The sequence below is a fragment of the Chrysemys picta genome, chromosome 3 (genome assembly GCF_011386835.1).
Source record: "Chrysemys picta bellii isolate R12L10 chromosome 3, ASM1138683v2, whole genome shotgun sequence".
In the NCBI taxonomy this organism is placed as follows: Eukaryota; Metazoa; Chordata; order Testudines; family Emydidae; genus Chrysemys; species Chrysemys picta.
The window spans coordinates 150,054,922-150,075,290 of NC_088793.1; the positions used below are offsets into that span (position 1 = coordinate 150,054,922).

Consider the following 20,369-nt stretch of genomic DNA (forward strand, 5'->3'; position numbering starts at 1 on the left):
CCGTATCCCATTACAACCAATCTCTTGAATCATCTTCATTAATTCAAAGTTGTATTGTTAATACATTTCACTGTATACATGACAAAATATTTCTTACCAGAAGAACTCTGGTTGCTACACTAAGCCAAATGAACACGTTGCTTTCTTTTAAATGCAAAAACAAGCAAAGCAATTTTGCTAGTAAATCCTGTGGTTTTCATAAAGAACTTTGAACACATAGTTCATTATTATAAAGACAGAATTATTTCCTTTCAAAGGTAACAACTTTGAACCACAAGTATTTCCGCACACACTTAGAGGACAGCCTTTCATTGGGAAGATCACTTGTGATTGAGGATATAAGTGAAGAGTTGGATCCAGCACTGGATAATATATTAGAAAAGAATTTCATTAAATCAGGAACCTCTTTCAAGGTTAGTTACCTAACAGAAGAATTATAATAAAGTGTTTATTTTGTGTTGAATGATAATTCTTTATTTAACTTTCTAAAGCTGTACTAAATGGAACATATTTTATTTTCTATGGAGTAATACAAATGAATTGAAAACAGCAAACTGAAGTAATACAATGTGATGTTTGCAATGACATGTTAATCTAATAGCAAAGTAATATGATGGAGTGTAAGGAATCTGAGTTTAATTAGAGGTCACTCCTGAGGCTTCCAAGCCAGCAGTCAGTTGCATTAATCCTATTGAATGGTGGGGGTGCTTTCTATTGATTTTTTTTTAAGTGATGCCCAGCTAGCCCCCACTAAGAATAGAATTAACAGGCTTCAGAAGAAATGACATCTAACTCAGTGGGCTGATCATAATGATACATAACCTTTAACTTTTTGGAGTGTGCTTTACTGGTAATAAGAAATATCTGTCCTTCTCTTGTGTCTTTTTATTCTTGTGCTCAAATGACTCATACAGTTCCTTTCCCCTTAATTTAATGATATAACAGCACACATATACAATTTTGATTTCCTAGAGGAAATGAGGGAAGTGTCCATCTACTTTGTTCTAGCACACATTATGGCTACCATTTTTCCTCTGCAATTCTCCTCACCACTGTGACTTTCTATAGATCAAGAAAATCACCTAGATGAACTATGAAATGACTAAAAACTGAAGAATCCCCAACTAAAATAACTGTATCCTGTTTAATCCTAAATACCCAACATAAATCATTTGTCTTTGGGGTATTTTTATCTTTATTAATTTTCAATGTAAGTATGTATAATTATATTGGAAGCTAAAGACTACTTGACAGAGGCTGTAGTCCAGATTATTGGTGGTAATGAGAACTGTCTCCTATAAAACTGTTTAAACATTCTTTTCTTTGCTATTTTGATTGAGTTGCTAGAGCAGGGTAGGCAATAGTGGTGAGGTGGAGATACCTCCTCCCTACCCACTCTCCCCAGGGGTCGTGTTTGAAGTAGCCCAGGTAAGCCTATGTGTGCATGATAAGGGAGCTCTACCCACTGCTTAAACTTCCTTGCACTAATGCACACACATACAGTTTTTAGGGAATATGGGAAATGATTTGTGGGTTTAAAACAGCTGTGTGGATAGAATATGTAACTGATGTATGCAGTACTTTATAAAAGTGATTGAATAAGATACTCATTTTTGCAGAGATACTTTAAATTGATCTTGTAATAAAGATAAGACAAAACTATTTATTCTACCTTGCTTGATTAATTAATTTCTTCCTCTGCTCTGTTTGTGAGAGAAAAATGATTTCCATAAAGGTCAGCATTTTCTCAGGATTTGAGTCTTGAGCTGTGATTAGTTATGTTTGAGTTCAAGATTATAATGATAATGCCCTTGGAGTCACTGAAGCCCCACACTGGAAGTAGTCCCTGCATGTATCTTGAGATTAATACTACTTTTATAACACATCATAACTGCTAATCACTTTTTGTTTCTTGAGCTTTACTGATGGAGCTTGCTTTTTTTCATAACTTGACCTGTGAAACAAATATACTAATTTTCATTTATGATCTTTCAAAGATGTAAATGTTTCCGTGGTTTGTACACAGTCAGTCAATTAGCATTACTGGTTAAAACCAAGTTCATTTGCTGTCACTTGACACTTGTTAATTTTTTCTTCAGGTGAAAGTTGGTGATAAGGAGGTAGAGGTAATGACTACATTTAAAATGTATATTACTACAAAACTACCCAATCCTGCTTTCACACCTGAGATCAATGCTAAAACATCAGTTATTGATTTCACTGTTACAATGAAGGGACTTGAGAATCAGTTACTGAAAAGAGTAATTCTTACTGAGAAACAGGTAAGCTAGCAAGATGAACAAAGAACTGCAATACTATTTGTGCAATAGTGGTACTTACTTGTTTATGTAACTTCAATATGTGGGAAGAAAAATGCAAATAGAGATTCGCAAACTGACAATCTTTTAACATTTTATTAAGTTTCAGAAAGGAAATTTCTAAACAAAAATACACAGTTGTGGGTTTTCTCTGAAGAGTGAGAACTTGTGGAAAAGAGGCCTGTCAATGTATCAGTGTCTAGTATCAGAATTAGAAATTATATACTGCAATTTGGCATTTATTAAGATAGTTGAAGCTGGATAAACACAGGAAAAACATGCTACTTAAACAAAGAAATAAAAAAAGTTATAGAAATAACATTTATTTAAATAGGGAAAATATAACTGACATAAAATATAAGCTCTAGTAAGCAGCAGTATGGACAAGTTCTTTTTAAATATGATGCAGTGGTATAGTCAATAAACAGTTGTATCATTTTCTTGATTTCTGATATTAGGAGCTGGAAGGAGAGCGAATTAAACTCATGGAAGATGTAACTTTTAATAAGCGGAAGATGAAAGAATTGGAAGACAATCTTCTCTATAAACTAAGCGCAACTAAAGGTTATATATTAATGAGTAAAAACTGGGATTTTTATAGGGAAAATAAAACTAATCAGTGTCAATATGGAAGGGCCTTTATGTGAACCATAAACAAAGCAAGAAATAGTATATTAAACCACACTTACCCTTTATCAGAAGTTCATCTAAGGAAAGTGGAAGAAGGTGACTAGCATTTGAGATGAACCCTCTAGACATGCTCATCTATGTATGTATGGTCATGAACTGGTATAGTTCCACTGGGGAGAGGCCGGATCTGGTGAAGTCACACAGGGGATCTTTACCATTTGCACAGAGTAAAGTTTCATAGAGGTATGATTTGGTGAAAGGGAATATGAGGGAGGTCAGAGAAGGAGAAATCCAAAGATCTGCCATTGAAGCTGGTGCAGATGCTGTGGAATAGTTTCGGTGTTGAATCCCGCCCCAGAGGCCCTGGAATATCTGTATCTCCATTCCATGGAGATCCTCAAGACCCAAATGAATTAATGAGTCTGTGGAAACTGTTTTGGCTCTGTGTACCATATATGGGGACCAGTTTCCCTTTTTGTCCTGTTGTGGGACCTGCTATCTTTATATCTGGAGGAGTGTTACAGCTAAAAGAGGATCACCATATCAGATCCCTGACTCCTTATCTGTTGTGCATCAGTATTGTATGTAGATGCAGAATACAATTAAGTCTCAGTGCTGACTTGGTAGGAACATCAGGAGTGTGTGTGGTGCTTATTATAGATGTCTCTTCTGAGGGGAGATATCTCTTCCACAAAGGAAAAAAATGTTTAGTTAGTATATCAATGCCTCTATTGAAGGCAGGCACTTTATATTACTCTGGTAGTCTAAAGGCGTCTTAAATGGGGTATAATCACTTACATGCCTTTTAAGGTCCCTTTACATTGCCAGAGAAGTGGGGGTTTAACACCTACAGTGCAGCTATAGTAGGAAGAGAGATATAGCTACTTCAGCCAGATACTCAGCTGCTGTAAACTGGTGTAGCTCGGAAGTTAGTGCAACTAGGCACATTTATACCAGTCCATTGTGCAATAAAACAGGATTATGGAGCAGCTTTCTTAAAAATACCTGTCCTGATTGGATATAAAAGCCAAAATCATTTTTAGACTCACTATGCACATGCAGGGTGATCAGATGTCCCGATTTTATCGGGACAGTCCCGATTTTTGGGTCTTTTTCTTACATAGGCTCCTATTACCCCCCACCCCCGTCCTGATTTTTCACATTTGCTGTCTGGTCACCCTATGCACATGTATCTTAGGCTAGGTCTACACTACCCGCCTGAATCGGCGGGTAGAAATCGATCTCTCGGGGATCAAATTATCGCGTCTCGTCGGGACGTGACAATCGATCCCCGAATCGACGCTCTTACTCCACCAGCGGAGGTGGGAGTAAGCGCCGTCGACTGGCAGCCGCAGAGGTCGATTTTGCCGCCGTCCCTCACAGCAGGGTAAGTCGGCTCCGATAGGTCGAATTCAGCTACGCTATTCGCATAGCTGAATTTGCGTATCTTAAATCGACCCCCCCCCCGTGGTGAAGACCTACCCCTAGTGGACTGACTCTCCTGGGAGTTGCCAGCAGCATGTCCCACTCTCCTAATATCTGAAAAAGAGAACAAAGAGAAAAGGACATTGAGCCCTTGTCTATAGGGGAAAGGATTTTTTAAAGTATATCTTTAGATTATGCAAAAAATAATAAACTGCCTTGCATCCAAACACAAATGATATTTTGCATTATCTTGTGTCTTATCCTAATATAATTAATCTTCATGGAAGCAACTTGATTCTAGTTCTAAATGAGACATAGTGCTGAAAACTTCATATAGATACATCACCATTTCTTAACAGCTATGCCACTGTAGGTAGTTCTTCTACCACCCTTCCACATTGCTTTGAGGACCTGGAGAATTACAGACCAGTCAGCCTAACTTCAATACTTGGAAAGATACTGAACAAATTATTGAACAATCAGTTTGTAAGCACCAAGAAGATTGAGTGGTAACTTATGTCCAATATGGGTTTGCCAAGAACAAATCAGGCCAAGCCAACATAATTTGCTTTGATAGAGTTACTGCCTAATGAATAGGGGGAAAGTAGTAGACATAATATATTTTGATTTTTGGTAAGGATTTTGACACTATCTCACATTACATTGTCATAAACAAAATAGGGAAATATGGTCTAAATGAAATTACTATAAGGTGGGTGCATAACTTCTTGAAGAACCCACTCAGATAATAGTTATCAATGGTTCACTATCAAACTGGGAAAACATATGTAGGGTCCATCCCTACAATATTTTCATTGGTGCCTTGGATAACAGTGGAGACTATGCTTATAAAATTGGCAAATGACACCAAGGTGAGTGGGTTGCAAGATCTTTAGAAGACAGGATTAGAATTCAAAAGGACTTTGATAAATTGGAGAATTGTTCTGAAATCAACAAGATGAAATTCAATAAAGACTAGTACAAAGTTCTAAACCTAAGAAGGGAAAATCAAATGCATAAATACATATAACTGGAATAACTGGCTAGGCAGTAGTACTGCTGAACAGGAGCTGGGAGTTATATTGAATCACAAATTGAATATGAGCCAACAATGTGATGCAATTGTGCAAAAGGCTGATATCATTCTAGAATGTATTAACAGGAGTGTTTGTAAGATGTGGGAGATAATTGTTCTGCTGTACTCAATACTGGTAAAACCTCAGCAGGAATACTGTGTTCAAGCCTAGGCATCACACTTTAAGAAAGATGTGGACAAATTGGAGAAAGAGTGGAAAGGAGAGCAACAAAAAGGTAAAGGGCTTAGAAAAGCTGACTTATGAGGAAAGATTTAAATAAATGGACATGTTTAGTCTTGAGAAAAGAAGACTAAGGAGGGACCTGATAACAGTTTTCAGATCTGTTAAGGGCTGTTATAGAGGACAGTCATCAATTGTGCTCCACATCCAATGAAGGTAGGACAAGAAGTAGTTGGCTTAGTCTGCAGCAATGGAGATTTAGGTTAGTTACTCAGAAAAATGTTATAGCTATAAAGATAGGTAAGTACTGAATAGGTTACCAAAGGAGATTGTGGAGTCCTCTCATTGGACGTTTTTAAGAACAGGTTGATCCTGTCTCAACACAGGAGCTCTTGAAGTATATTCCACCCCTACATTTCTATGATTCTGTGATTGCTTCTCACTTTGATTGGCCTATTAGGTTACCTATGCACTCTCTACTGCTTGGGGTTCACTTGACTGGATGTCCCCACTCTTTAAATACCAGCACTCACCTAAGTGCATCTCTTTGCAAATCCAGCTTGTGACAAGTTCACAGAACCCAAAGTCCATTACAGCCATCATGCTTGTGTGTGCTTATGTTAGGAGATCCTGCTGTGACCTCTGGAAACAGATAAGGACCAAGTTCAGTCTTTCCAGAAGTCATTAGAATACAAAGAGCTACAGGTGTTTAGCAGAGCAAATACAGGCAAAGGAGTATTCCCAGGATGCATGCTGGTGCTGCATCAAAGACAAGGATCTAGGGCAGAATTACAAAAATCATACCTCTTCAATGCTCCTAGTACACTTGTATACTGTGAAATGCTTCCTCAGAATATTGAATCAAATTCAAGGTCTTGGGTCTTATCTTCAAGGTGCTGCATGGCCCAGGATATATAAAAGATTGCCTTAACCTCTGGGATGAACATTATCGTTGACAACTTCATTTCTCTGACACAATGGAACTTTCTACAGTAAGGTTAAACCTTGTCTGTTCAGGAGATGAGAACTTTCTCAGGAGCCATTTCTTTTTCTCTGCCTTCTCTAGCATAAGTAGATAGCTCTGTGTGTGTGTGTGTGCGTGCGCGTGCACGCACGCGCCACATTACTTACTGCACCAGTGGAAGGCATTCAGCTACTACAACGATAAGTGCAATATAAGAACTAGAATAGAATAGAATAGAATAGATTTTTGCCCAAGGGGCCACAACAAACTGCTGGTAAATGTTTGGACAGTTTGGTCCACAATGAAGCAGTCACCTTTGGAAACCACACAGGCAACCGTGGATCCCAGCCAGGAGAAAATTCCCCTGGACAGTTACAATCTCTTCAGCACTCCCTACAGCTAGTCAGAGACTCAACTGCAGACACCATTAGAGACTGAGCTGGAGAGCCAGGTTAACAATATTACAGAGAGGACCTCATCCAGTAAGTATTAAGTGCTACATTAAAATAATCTGTCACATTAGTATCTACTGAGGTGGATTTAGAAGCTTTCTTCAAGGCACTGGCTGAACATCACCATGTCTGGTAGATATTACTACAACAAGCACCTTTAACACAAGGCAGGTATCTCTCAAGACTCTTCAGCCTTGTCATGAGATTCCACCTTCCTTCCATTCTTCCAAATGCATGCTCTGTAGTCGTTATGCTGCTACTCCAGGTATAGTTGAACAGCTCCTTTCTCTTATACAAGTGTCCTATAAAAGGCTTCATAAGTCAGGAAAGCAGAGGGTAAGTTTGGCCTCCCAGAACAACAGCTGGAATCACCCCAGTAATGTCCATAGTGGTTTGGGAGCAAAAGTTCCTTTTTTCATTGCATAAAACATAAGTGAATTTCCAAAAATCCCAGCATTATTGACCTTTCCAGACTATGCACGTTAATGTTAGTGAACTTGCCAGAGTGATCGATGTGGCTTATGTGGAGAAATACCCCTTTCTGTTGATGAACTGCAAGACCCAATAGGATAATGGTCACATGTTTCTTCATGTTTTGGGGAACTTGCATGTTGTTGGTTCAACACTGAAGCTCTGGGGTAAGCTCTGCACAGCTTTCCATGAAAGTGACCTTCTGCATTCTGAAATTCTGCAGCCACTACTAGTTACACCAGGGCTGCAGTACTATCCTGTACCACCAGTTGGTTCTCATTGGCCAGGCCCAGAAGCAGCGCTCCACCAAGTGAAGCCAGTCCAGGAAAATGTCATACAGATATAATTTCCTGGTTTCATCCTCCTCTTCCTCTAGCAGTATCCACATAGCATCAGTCTTCCATCTTCTACTCAGCCACCCACCTGCATGACTGCCTATATATCTGGAGCTCCCTGTTGGTACTATTGATGGTTAGGATTGCAGTGATTCCTCTGTGCTGTCTGACAGCAGCTCGAAACTGGAACAGTTTGAAAATAGCACTGGTTAGTGAAAAACAGGTGATTTATGGAATACCATTAACAGAATCATGGAAGTTTGACCCCAAGTTGCAGAAAGCCAGTTGGTTCTGGAAAGTATCCCACAATCCACAGCAATGAACAAACCTAGTCATGGAATACTGCATCCTCGAATATCTACCCAGAGTGCTGTGTAGATATTTCAAAAAAGGGAGTACTTTGTGTGTGCTCTGACTCACAAGGGATGTAGCTTAAGCCACTTTATACAAACCAGCGTGGACCTACATACTAAATACAAAATTTGGTATTTTGATTTTTGTATTTGTTTTGCTCGACCTGCATTTTTTAAAAGTTGTGAAACTCAATAAATCTTTTCAGTTTGAGGTAAATAACTTCAGTAATCTTCATTTTTGAGTTCTACGTACAGGAAATTCTAAAATCTATTCTAAACATATTTCATATTTGCCCTTTTAGGTTCTTTAGTAGATGATGAATCTTTGATTGGTGTACTGCGAACAACTAAGCAGACAGCTGCTGAAGTATCTGAAAAGTTATATGTGGCAGCAGAAACTCAAGTGAAGATTAACACTGCACAAGAGGAATATCGACCTGCTGCTACACGAGGAAGCATTCTTTATTTTCTTATCACAGAAATGAGCATGGTCAATAACATGTACCAGACTTCACTGGCTCAGTTCCTAAAGTTATTTGATCAGTCCATGGCCAGGTAAGAATATATAGATTTCTCTATCTTTGAAATTTTTGTCTTTCCATTCCAGTTAATATTTATATTAATTACGTTATTGCTTTTTATTTTGTTTTCATACTTTAGATCTGAAAAGTCTCCTTTGCCTCAGAAAAGAATCTCAAATATTATTGAGTATCTTACGTTTGAAACTTTTACATATTCTGTCAGAGGCTTTTATGAATACCACAAATTTCTTTTTACCCTTCTTCTGACACTAAAAATTGATCTTCAGAGAGGACAGGTCAAACCCAAAGAGTTCCAAGCACTTATTAAAGGTAAAACATTAAAAAGGTGTTTGTATTTAAAATAATAATTATTTGAATTTCCTTTGGTGAGTTATTGGGCTTTTTAAAGTTAGAAATAGTAGACAGTAAACTTTGTTTTTATCTTCTGATTTACATTATTTCAAAGTGTGCTTTTAGGTGCACAGCTTCTACCATGAGTCTTCACAACTGGGATTTGCCTGTTCCCTGTGGAATTCGAGGTGCTTCCCGACTGTTGTGAGCAACTCCAAGATTAAGCTTCATCTTCCATTTTAGGCTATCAGAAGTTGTCTCTGGAACAAGATGGCAGTTCAGCTCTTCCCAACCAGCTTGTATAGTTTTTATTTGTTCCTCAAGGAATAGCAATCTCATTTTACCTCTGACTCCTCTGTCCCTCCCCTCGTATAGGAAATCACCAAAGCATTGAGGCTTTCCTCTACAGCAGCATAGTAGTCCTGCAAGCATCAAGCAAAGTCTATGAGGTACTGTATTTTTAAGACCATTTTTGAAGAGACCAGGAGCCCTAGGCATAGCTGCCCTGTGACTTAGTCAGCAAAGGGCTTCCTTTATGCTTTTCCCCTGTGCCTCTCATTGCCAGGGTAATATAGAAAATCAGAAAGGAGGAAGCAGAAATGATCTTGGTGGTCCCACACTGGCCCAGGACTCCTTGATTTCTTGACCTTGTGAATATGTCAGTGGAGCCACCACTGTTGCTGAATCCAAGGCCAGATTGTTATCCCAGGGTCCAATTCTTCACCAGGATCCAAGCAAGTTAAATCTATCAGTTTGGGATTTGAGAGGAAGTTTCTAGAACCAAAGGGTTACTCTGTTGGTCTCATTGAAACTCCGTTAGCATGTAGGATTAAAATCAACAAACGGGGCTTACACAAGGATCTGGTCTAAATTCAAAGCTTGTTGTAGAGAGAGACATTCAGCATCCTGTAGCCAAAGTACCTCATGTTCTGGAATTTTTACAAGATGGTTTTGACATCAGTTTGCAGACTAATACCTTAAAAGTACATATTTCTGCACTGTTTGCAATTTTGAGTATATCCAGAAAAACTTCCATTTCCAACCAGAAGGACAAACTATTGCGTACTCCTAAATTGCATAGAGCTCCATCTTGGGATTTGAACATTGTGCTTGACACCTTAATTCAGGAGCCCTTTGAACCTGTAAAATCAGTTTCATTGTATTACTAGACTATCAAAATTACCTTTTTGATTGCTATCGCTTCACCAAGAAAAGTGTCAGAGTTGAGAGCTTTGTCAGTTGTTCCATCCTGCTGCATCTTTCACAAAGATAAAGTAGTTTTGAGAATGGATCCCACCTTTATTCCAAAAGTAAATTTAATTTTTCATCGAGCACAAGAATTCTCATTACCTTCTTTTTGTTCACATCCTTCTCACCCAAAGAAGCAGCTATGGCATTTACTGGATGTAAGGTGAGCCTTAAAGTGTTATCTGAAAACAAAAGAGAACATAAGAAAAACAGCAGCTTTACTGGTTGTATTTCAGCCAAGAAAAAGATGTGCTAATGCATCTAAATCATCAGACTCTCGCTGGACATGTTGATGCATTGCTGAGGTGTATAGAGCAAAAGAACTCAATCCTCCAGAGCTCATTCAGTACAAAAAGTGGTTGTATCGTGGGCTGAGAAATGGCAGGCCCCTTACAGAGAAATCTGTAAAGCTGCAACTTGATCATAAGTTTACGAAGTTTTACAAGATAGATAGTCGTCAGCCACTGCAGCCTTTGGCAAGTAGATCTTGCACACTGTGGTGATTCCTTAGAGTAAGGGAATCCTTTTCTCTGACAAGTATCAAAGGGGTAGCAGTGTTAGTCTTGATCTGTAAAAAGCGACAAAGAGTCCTATGGCACCTTATAGACTAACAGACGTATTGGAGCATAAGCTTTCGTGGGTGAATACCCACTTCATCAGACGCAGCGTCTGACGAAGTGGATATTCACCCACGAAAGCTTATGCTCCAATATGTCTGTTAGTCTATAAGGTGCCACAGGACTCTGTGTCGCTTTCTCTGACAGACATTTTTGTCATTTCCTTGCTGACAAAATCTCACACTGAGACTTCGTGGACCTAGCTCTGAGAGAGAATGGGAGAATTTGTGGTTTCTTAGCTGAAAAGTTCTTCAAAGAGATCAGTCCACAGATCCAGCACTTCTCTGAAAAAGGGAGATCTGTGAAACTTATCTTTACAAGGTGCTGATGCAGGACAAGAGATTCATTTTGTGTTTCACATCCAGAGGGGCTAGCTTTGGAAGCATCTCAAAACTAAGAGGTGGGGGTCTCCAGAAGGTGGGGACTAGTCCCTCATCAGCTGTTCAGTCAGCTTTGATTCTGCCCCCTAAAGCCACAGATGTATCCCTTCAAAGAAAGGAAAATTTGCAGGTAAGTAATCATAAATTTTCCCTTTCTGGTGGCCTAAAGTGGAGGATGGCAGTAGTTTTAGAGCCCCTGAGCAACAAACACTGGAATACCTTCAAATTTTACAGAGAAAAAGCATTGCACATTTGTGGAAAATCAAGGAAGAAGCTGCTAACAAAAAGGAAATCATGGTAAGAAATTGTATTCTGTATCCTGATCCCTCTCCCAACCTGTAACAATTGGTTGTACCACTTTTCCTTCAGTTACATGTCAGATAAGGAGGGTCGGAGTATCTCCTGGCTATCTGGGCCTTATGTTGATCTTCATGCAGGATTAGGCTCTTCAGGATGGTCTTTCTTCTACCTTTGCAAATTTCTTCCTCCTTCCCAGGTTTTCCAGTAAACTCTGATGGATTAGTTGGTTAATGTTTGTACTGTTCTTTGAACATGTAAGCATTGCTGGGGAAGGATTGTTTTTGACATTACAAGATTCCATTTTACCGTTACTTCTATACTAGTCGCAAAAAGGACTGTCTTGAGAGAAGTTCTTCATAAAGGAATCTTTCTCTTCTTACAAGTAAATGCAAAATAATCTACACTGCATCATCATAGATGAAAGGGAAGTTAATTTATTCATAAGAATTTCCTGTGCACTAAAATAATCCAGAATCAGGAAATAATGTTAGGGCAATAAATCATTTTGTAATAAAATAAATATTCAAAACAGCAAGGTACCCTCCTGTAAAAATTAAGAAAACTGATTGTAAATTCTAGATCCGAAGGATTGTGACATGGATCTAAGAATATGTCCTATATATGAACAAATATTTCAAGTTAATTATACAAAATTAATGTTTAAAACTAAGTCAATTGTCTTTACAGCTGGTGTCAGCTCTGGCTGTGTACACATACTGCTCCACGTTGGTTGTGATAGTAGCTACATTATATTGTAGTGAGTATATAATAGTCACACTTGAAAAGTTTCTTTCATTTTGAAAGATTCTATTTGTTTCAAAGAGCAGTTCCCTTTCTTAACATAGGTGATATCTCAAAACAGAGAAAACTTCTTAAGTGCAACCACTATATTTCTCGTTCAAGAGGTTTAACAAGGATAACATTTTTGATTGCTCATCAGTAACAGTACATGTTTCTTTAGGACTTAGCAGGAGGTTCTCAGATTTAAGGGTGAGAGCTTCCAAATTTAATAATTTCATACTGTGTTACCAACATATACTTTTAAACTGAACTGGTGAATATATTAAAGGGGTCCCTGCATTCAGAAAATGAGATATAGAAATTTAATCTGCAAGTGAGCATCTTGGAGGAGTGAACATAGCTGCTCACATTTAAAACATGTAGAAATCTTAGGGTATGTCTACACTACGAGAGTAGTTCGATTTTACTTAAAGCGAATTTGTGGAACCGATATTACAAAGTCGAACGTGTGTATCCACACTAAGGACAGTAATTCGACTTTGTGAGTCCACACTAACGGGGCAAGCATCGACATTGGAAGCAGTGCACTGTGGGCAGCTATCCCACAGTTCCCGCAGTCCCTGCTGCCCATTGGAATTCTGGGTCGAGCCCCCAATATCTGCTGGGGAAAAAAATGTGTTGAGGGTGGTTTTGGGTAACTGTCATCATTCAACCGTCACTCCCGCCCTCCCTCCGTGAAAGCGCCAGCGGGCAATCAGTTCGCACACTTTTCTGGTGATTGACAGCACGGACGCCACAGCACTGCGAGCATGGAGCCTGCTGCGATCATCGCTGCAGTTATGGCCGTTGTCAACACCTCGCACCTTATCATCCACCTTTTTCAGAGGCAGATGCTGAGAAATCGGGCGAGGAGGATATGGCAGCGCGATGAGGACGTGAAGTCTGAGAGGGGCACAGACCTGTCACAAAGCACAGGACCCTGCGCCGTGGACATCATGGTGGCCATGGGTCATGTTGATGCTGTGGAATGGTGATTCTGGGCCCGGAAAACAAGCACGGACTGGTGGGACCGCATAGTGCTGCAGGTCTGGGATGAATCACAGTGGCTGCGAAACTTTCGGATGCGTAAGGGAACGTTCCTGGAACTTTGTGAGTTGCTGTCCCCTGCCCTGAATCGCAAGGACACCCGGATGCGAGGAGCCCTGACTGTCCAGAAGCGAGTGGCCATAGCCCTCTGGAAGCTTGCAACGCCAGACAGCTACCGGTCAGTCGCGAATCACTTTGGAGTGGGCAAATCTACCATGGGTGTTGCTGTGATGCAAATAGCCAACGCAATCATTGAGCTACTGCTCTCAAAGTTAGTGACCCTGGGAAACGTGCAGGTGATCATAGATGGCTTCGCTGCGATGGGATTCCCAAACTGCGGTGGGGCTATAGATGGAACTCACATCCCTATCCTGGGACCGGCCCACCAGGCCAGCCAGTACATTAACCGAAGGGGCTACTTTTCAATGGTGCTGCAAGCACTGGTGGACCATAGGGGACGTTTTACCAACATCAACATCGGATGCCCGGGCAAGGTTCATGAGGCTCGTGTTTTCAGGAACTCTGGTCTGTTTAGATGGCTGCAGGAAGATATTTACTTCCCGGACCACAAAATAATTGTTGGGGATGTGGAGATGCCTATAGTCATCCTCGGGGACCCAGCCTACCTGCTAATGCCCTGGCTCATGAAGCCCTATACAGGCGCCCTGGACAGTGAAAAAGAACTCTTCAACTACCAGCTGAGCAAGTGCAGAATGCTGGTGGAGTGTGCTTTTGGACATCTGAAGGGGAGATGGAGAAGCTTACTGACTCGCTCTGATCTCAGCGAAACCAATATCCCCATTGTTATTGCAGCTTGCGGTGTGCTCCACAATCTCTGTGAGAGCAAGGGGGAGACGTTTATGGTGGGGTGGGAGGTTGAGGCAAATCGCCTGGCTGCTGATTACGCCCAGCCAGACAGCCGGGCGATTAGAAGAGCCCAGCGGGACGCGCTGTGCATCCGGGAAGCTTTGAAAGCTAGGTTCCAGAGTGAGCAGGGTAACCTGTGACTATTAAGTTTGTTTATTCAGAAGTTGAAGCTGCCCCAGTTTCTTTACCCAGTTAATGTTGACTATCCTCTCCAGTTACCAACCCTCTTCCCCCCCTTCCAACACACCTTTAAAAATAAAATAAATGAAACTTTGTTCATTAACACCATTTTCTTTATTAAGGCTTTCGTGGTAAAGTGTTGAAACTGGGATGCAGACTGTGATGGGGAGCGGGTGTAGTGATGGGATGGAACGGACACTTCTAAACTCGAGGAATGACAGGTTCCTGCTCCTAGAGCGGTCCGCAGTGGTGGACTGGTTGTTTCAACGGAGCCTGCCACCCCTCCTTTTCGGGACTCTGTGTGGGGGGGCTATGTGACTTTGTGGCGGGGGAGGGCGGTTACAGATCCCCTGCTGCGTGGCTCTGTCATCCAGGCTAAGGACCGCTGCATAAGATCTGTAACCACCCTCCCCCGCCACAAACTCAAATAGCCCCCACACACAGAACATGAAAACCACCTCCCATACTTGGTCCTGCTAGTGAAGGCAGGGGGCTGGACTCGATGACCTTTCAAGGTCCCTTCCAGTTCTAGGAGATAGGACATCTCCATTAATTTATAATTTATAAAAAATTTAAATTTATACTGACCAGGGTGCCTAGTGACTGCAATGTGTGTGTGACCTTCTGCTGAACCTGCCTCCGTGTCTGTACCCTGGTAAAGGTGACCATCCTCTCCAATTACCAACCCCCTTCCCTCCCTTCAAACACACTGTCCTCTAAAAGAACATGACGGAAACAGTAATTAACAGAAACGTATTTTTTATTAACAACAACACAGGGGATGAAACTGGGACGGGGGCTTGGGTGAAGTGCTTTTGGAGTGAAGGAAAGGACTTATCAAATCTTTGGGAATGAGAGCCTTCTGTTACTTGAGCAGTCTGCAGGGGTGGCGTGACTGTTTTCACGGCCCCTGCCGCCCCTCCTTCTTGGGACTTTGGGTGAGGGGGGGATGGGACTTTGTGGGGGGGAGGGCGGTTAGAGATAGAGTGCAGTGGGGCTCTGTCCTCCTGCCTCCGGTCCTGCAGAACATCTACAAGACGCCGGAGCGTGTCCGTTTGCTCCTTCATTAGTCCAAGCAGCGTTTGAGTTGCCTGCTGGTCTTCCTGCCGCCACCTGTCCTCCCGTTCGCTGTGTGATCGCTGGTATTGCGACATGTTCTCCCTCCACTGGGTCTGCTGTGCCGCCTTGGCTCGGGAGCAGCCCATAAGTTCTGAGAACATCTCGTCCAGTGTCCTTCTCTTTCATCACCTGATCTGCGCCAGCCTCTGGGAGGGGGATGCCGGGGTAGCTCGGGAGACACTCGTAGCTGTGGGATGGGAAAAAGGGAGTGAATTCCTCAGAAAGATACAGTTTTGCGAACAATGAATATAGTCTTTCTCTGTGAACAAGACCATGCACAGCACCTATCACATGCGCACTCAGTACAAGGTCGAATTTTCAGCCTTCCCATTGAGTGCCTGGGGTCTTGCTGCACAGATCACACAAGCGGGGCCGGACAACGGAATTCGTCTAGCAGGCGGACATGGTAAGCCGTAGACTTTTGGCTGCTTAAAGCTTAATTTATAGCAGTGCCCTTCTTTCATGTTCCAAGCAATGCTCCTAGCGTTGGCCAGTTCCTGCTGCCGGCAATCCGGCCAGCATGAACTCTGCCCCTGTCCCACCCCCCTCGCGGCTGTCCCTGGGAAATATCCCTGCATGCTGCCTGTCACGCCTCCACCATGTGGCTGTAAATGGCCGGTTACAGTTATGTAAAGGAACAGGCAATCAGTCCCAATACTAACATTCCCCTAATTCAAAGCAGGTAACCATGAGTGATATCGCTCTGATGAGGATTTCGGAGACCGAGAAAGACAGCATGCTGCGTGAATGCCAGCAAGCACCAGGGCCGTATGCCGCCATGCTTTGCGAGGCAATGATCCCGGAGTACTTGCTGCTAGCCTGGCGCAGAAAAGTTTCCTACCATGGAGGACGCAATAAGGCCGCTCTCCCCAGGAACCTGATGCAAAGGCTTTCACAATACCTCCAGGAGACCTTTGTAGAGATGTCCCAGGAGGATTTCTGCTCTATCCCCGGACATATTGACAGAATTTTCCAGTAGCTGCACTGGCAAGGACTAAAAACTAAAGCGCCTAGGGCAAACTAATCATGAAAAACCGGACATGTTGACAAACTTTTCCAGTAGCTGCACTGGCAAGGACTAGAAACTAAAGCGCCTAGGGCATACTAATCATGAAAAACCTATTGTTAAGATACCATTCCTATTCTGTTCAAAATAAATGTTTAAAACACTTACCTACTGATGTTTCCCCTGATTCACAGTCTGGGTTACCGCCTTGGGAGGGTTGGTAGGGGATCTGCGTGAGGGTGATGAAGAGATCCTGGCTGTCGGGGAAATCAGCATTGAAAGCGCTGGTGACTGCCTCGTCCTCCTCATCTCCTTCCTCATCTTCCCCGTCTGCAAACATCTCAGAGGAAGCGGCCGTGGACAATACCCCATCATCAGAGTCTACGGACAGTGGTGGGGTAGTGGTGGCGGCTACACCTAGAATGGAATGCAGTGCTTCGTAGAAACAGCATGTCTGGGGCTGGGATCCGGAGAGTCTGTTTGACTCTTTGGTCTTCTGGTACCCTTGTCTCAGCTCCTTGATTTTCACGCGGCACTGCATTGCATCCCGGCTGTATCCTCTCTCCGTCATGGCTTTGGAGATCTTCTCGTAGATCTTCGCATTCCGTTTTTTCAATCGCAGCTCCAAAAGCACGGACTTATCACCCCACACAGCGATCAGATCCAAGACTTCCCAATCAGTCCATGCTGGGGCCCTCTTTCTATTCTGCGATTGCATGGTCACCTCTGCTGGAGAGCTCTTCATCGTTGCCAGTGCTGCTGAGCTTGCCACGATGTCCAAACAGGAAATGAGATTCAAACTGGCCAGACAGGAAAAGGAATTCAAATTTTCCCGGGGCTTTTCCTGTGTGGCTGGTCAGAGCATCCGAGCTCGGACTGCTGTCCAGAGCGTCAACAGAGTGGTGCACTGTGGGATAGCTCCCGGAGCTATTAGTGTCAAATTACATCCACACCTACCCTAATTCGACATGGCCATGTCGAATTTAGCGCTACTCCCCTCGTCGGGGAGGAGTACAGAAATCGATTTAAAGAGACCTCTATGTCGAAATAAATAGCTTCGTTGTGTGGACGGGTGCAGGGTTAATTTGAGTTAACGCTGCTAAATTTGACATAACCTCCTAGTGTAGACCAGGCCTCAGAGAAGATGAAGATGAAGATGTGAGCAGAAAAATTCTCTATCCCTTTTTTCCTCCTCCACTGCCATAATAATTCTCTGAGTTCTAAAGCATAGCTTGTATTGTTTACTGGCATTCCTATAGTATTTCAGCACAATGGAACAGAAATATCAAGCATGATTCATGTGTATTTCATCACAACAATATTTTGTTCCAGGAGGTGCAGCGCTGGATCTAAAAGCTTGCCCTCCCAAACCATTCCGGTGGATTCTTGACATGACATGGCTGAATCTGGTGGAACTGAGCAAACTTCCACAATTTGCAGAAATTATGAATCAGGTGTTGTTGTTGTCGTTACACTTATTTATCTTTCTTGTATTAATATCCAAAGGTCCCAATCAGGATTGGGGTCCCATTGTCGTAGATGCTGTATAGACCCCCTAAGACATGATCACTACCCTGAAGAACTTATCTTCTAAAAAGACAAAAATAGAAGAGGGCTGGGGAAAGGGGGCCCAACATAGAAGCAAAGTGATATGAATGGTGATGGGCACATTGATTCTATGTCTTTCCTTTTTCAAAAAATATGCATTTATTTTTATTTATTTTTAATATTTTTGTATATGCGGTGTAAAGGTGGAGTGAGAGGGTATAGGAACAAGGGATTAGGGGTAAAGAAAGTAATGGAAGGAGGGACATAAGGGATGAATGTCAGAGGAAAGAAGAAGAGGGGAGGAGGAAGGAAGGGGAGCATGGAGGCAAGAAGTATGAATCTAGCAGTGAAGGGACTATAGGGAGATGTGGAAGGTTGTTAGGGCAAACAGAAAATGTTGTAGAGAATTCAAATTTTAGAAAACAGTCTGCTATCTTCGCTGATGTCTTCAGGCTGTGAAGATCTGAGGTGGAGATGGGGACCTTTCCCTGTCCTGGTGCTACTGCTAACATTTGTTTCTGGGAAAGTACCTGCTGTGCCTAGAAGGCTTGCTTCATGCCCAGAATGTCATGCTGAGGCAGGATAGTGTCTGGTGACATTAGTGGGGATGTCCAGCTCTATAGTTCAAGATGAGGGGATGCAGGGATCCTTTCCCCACTACTGCTACTTCTAGATGTGGCTGAGAAACAAATATTTAATATTACAAACAGAGAGAGATTAATTCAGAGTTCAATTATTTGGTTATAAGATCTGCATTTCTCTGGTTTACTTGGTAGTTAGGCTAAGATTCCACATACAGCTATTTCTGAGCTGTTGTTAAACTTCTAGTTCCAGGCAATGCTGGATTGGGAGGGACCCCTATAAGGAGAAGAGTTATGCACATTTGCTCCTCACTCCTTCTGTCTGTATGAGTTGTGAGTGAGCAAGCTGTGCTCCCCCAGCCTCATGGAGATATAGTACTTCTGAAGTTTGAGACTGTCCAAGGCCTAGTGAGCCAACCAGACCTTTCTTAATATACAGTGTATATATACAAGTCTTAGCATGCCTCTTCTTTCCCCTGCATTGATCTAAGAATCTTTGCTGTAGAAGACTTTACTTCTCATGCTACGTCTACACTACACACCAGTATCAGTATATATGTAGTTACATGATGCAGTGAAAAGCAAACTGTGTGCACATGTCCATGAAAGACTCCAGCAGGGGGAAAGACTTCATCAGATCCCTGCTGCTGGAGCCTTTCACTACATTAAGAAAAGACTGGGAGCTGGGATGCAGCGGGGATTTCCCCCCACCCCTACCAGACCTTTTCCCCGCTACTGCTGTCTTTCCCTGTGCTGGGACAGGGCTCTCGCAGTGGGCAGTTGACGGAGCTTTTCCCCACTGCCTCTCACTGCCTGAGTCTTTTCCTGCATTGGGAAAGACTCCAGCAGCAAGGAAGGAGCAGGACACTATACTGCTAAAAATAGCAATGTAGACAGGGAGGCATGGCTTAGCTGAGTAGAGAGCCCTGTAGGGTATGCACTTGTGTACATTCCCACACCCTTCAGGCGTGTCTTTACTCTATTTGCCTAAGCCGTGCCTCACTGGCTACACTGCTATTTAAACCCATGTGAGGGGGGCTATGTGCAAATGTACACAACACAGTGCCAAAAGAAGCGTGCAGTATAGACATACCTTCAATCACTTCATTCAGGTCCCAATTCTGCCTCTGTTTTTTAAGTTTTTATATAGAGACCATCATTGTGGTCTCACTATAGCTTTCATATCTCTTGACAGCTATTCTAGGAGAGGTCTGATCACTCTACTGGTCAGACTTATTCTCAGTTGGTCAGACTTATTCTCAGTTGGCATTTCAAAAGCTGCATAATACGATGGCTGTAGGTTAGCATCAGCTGTTATTTTTGACTTGGGCATCTTTGACCATTTGGCCCAAAGTGGCACATGTGACCATTTTAGCTATTATCTCTTAGTACTTTATTATTAAGAGAGACGTATCAATTATAATACTCTTCTTCCTGCATGCTTGTAGAATCATCCTGCCAAACAGATGAACTTACTAGCTTCCTACATAGACTATAATTCTCTGTTTGGGTAGTAATCTATTCTAAGGCAAATTATTTGGAGACTATACCTTAATATCACAAAATTTTATTGTAATATCTTAATATTAGATTATCACAGTGGTTCTTTCTAGCCCTGCA

The 20,369-nt window shown here is 42.1% G+C and overlaps 1 protein-coding gene across 1 annotated transcript in view; it reads left to right on the plus strand.

Annotated features, from left to right (window-relative positions):
* The window catches only part of DNAH8 (dynein axonemal heavy chain 8), a 595,636-nt gene that overhangs the window by 510,080 nt on the left and 65,187 nt on the right, over positions 1–20,369 (plus strand). Inside the window, exons 76-81 of the mRNA XM_065589982.1 lie at positions 258–413; positions 2,100–2,282; positions 2,777–2,882; positions 8,507–8,759; positions 8,865–9,055; positions 17,953–18,074. Of these exons, the coding sequence (XP_065446054.1) occupies positions 258–413; positions 2,100–2,282; positions 2,777–2,882; positions 8,507–8,759; positions 8,865–9,055; positions 17,953–18,074 (1,011 nt within the window). The remainder of the gene's footprint in view (positions 1–257; positions 414–2,099; positions 2,283–2,776; positions 2,883–8,506; positions 8,760–8,864; positions 9,056–17,952; positions 18,075–20,369) is intronic.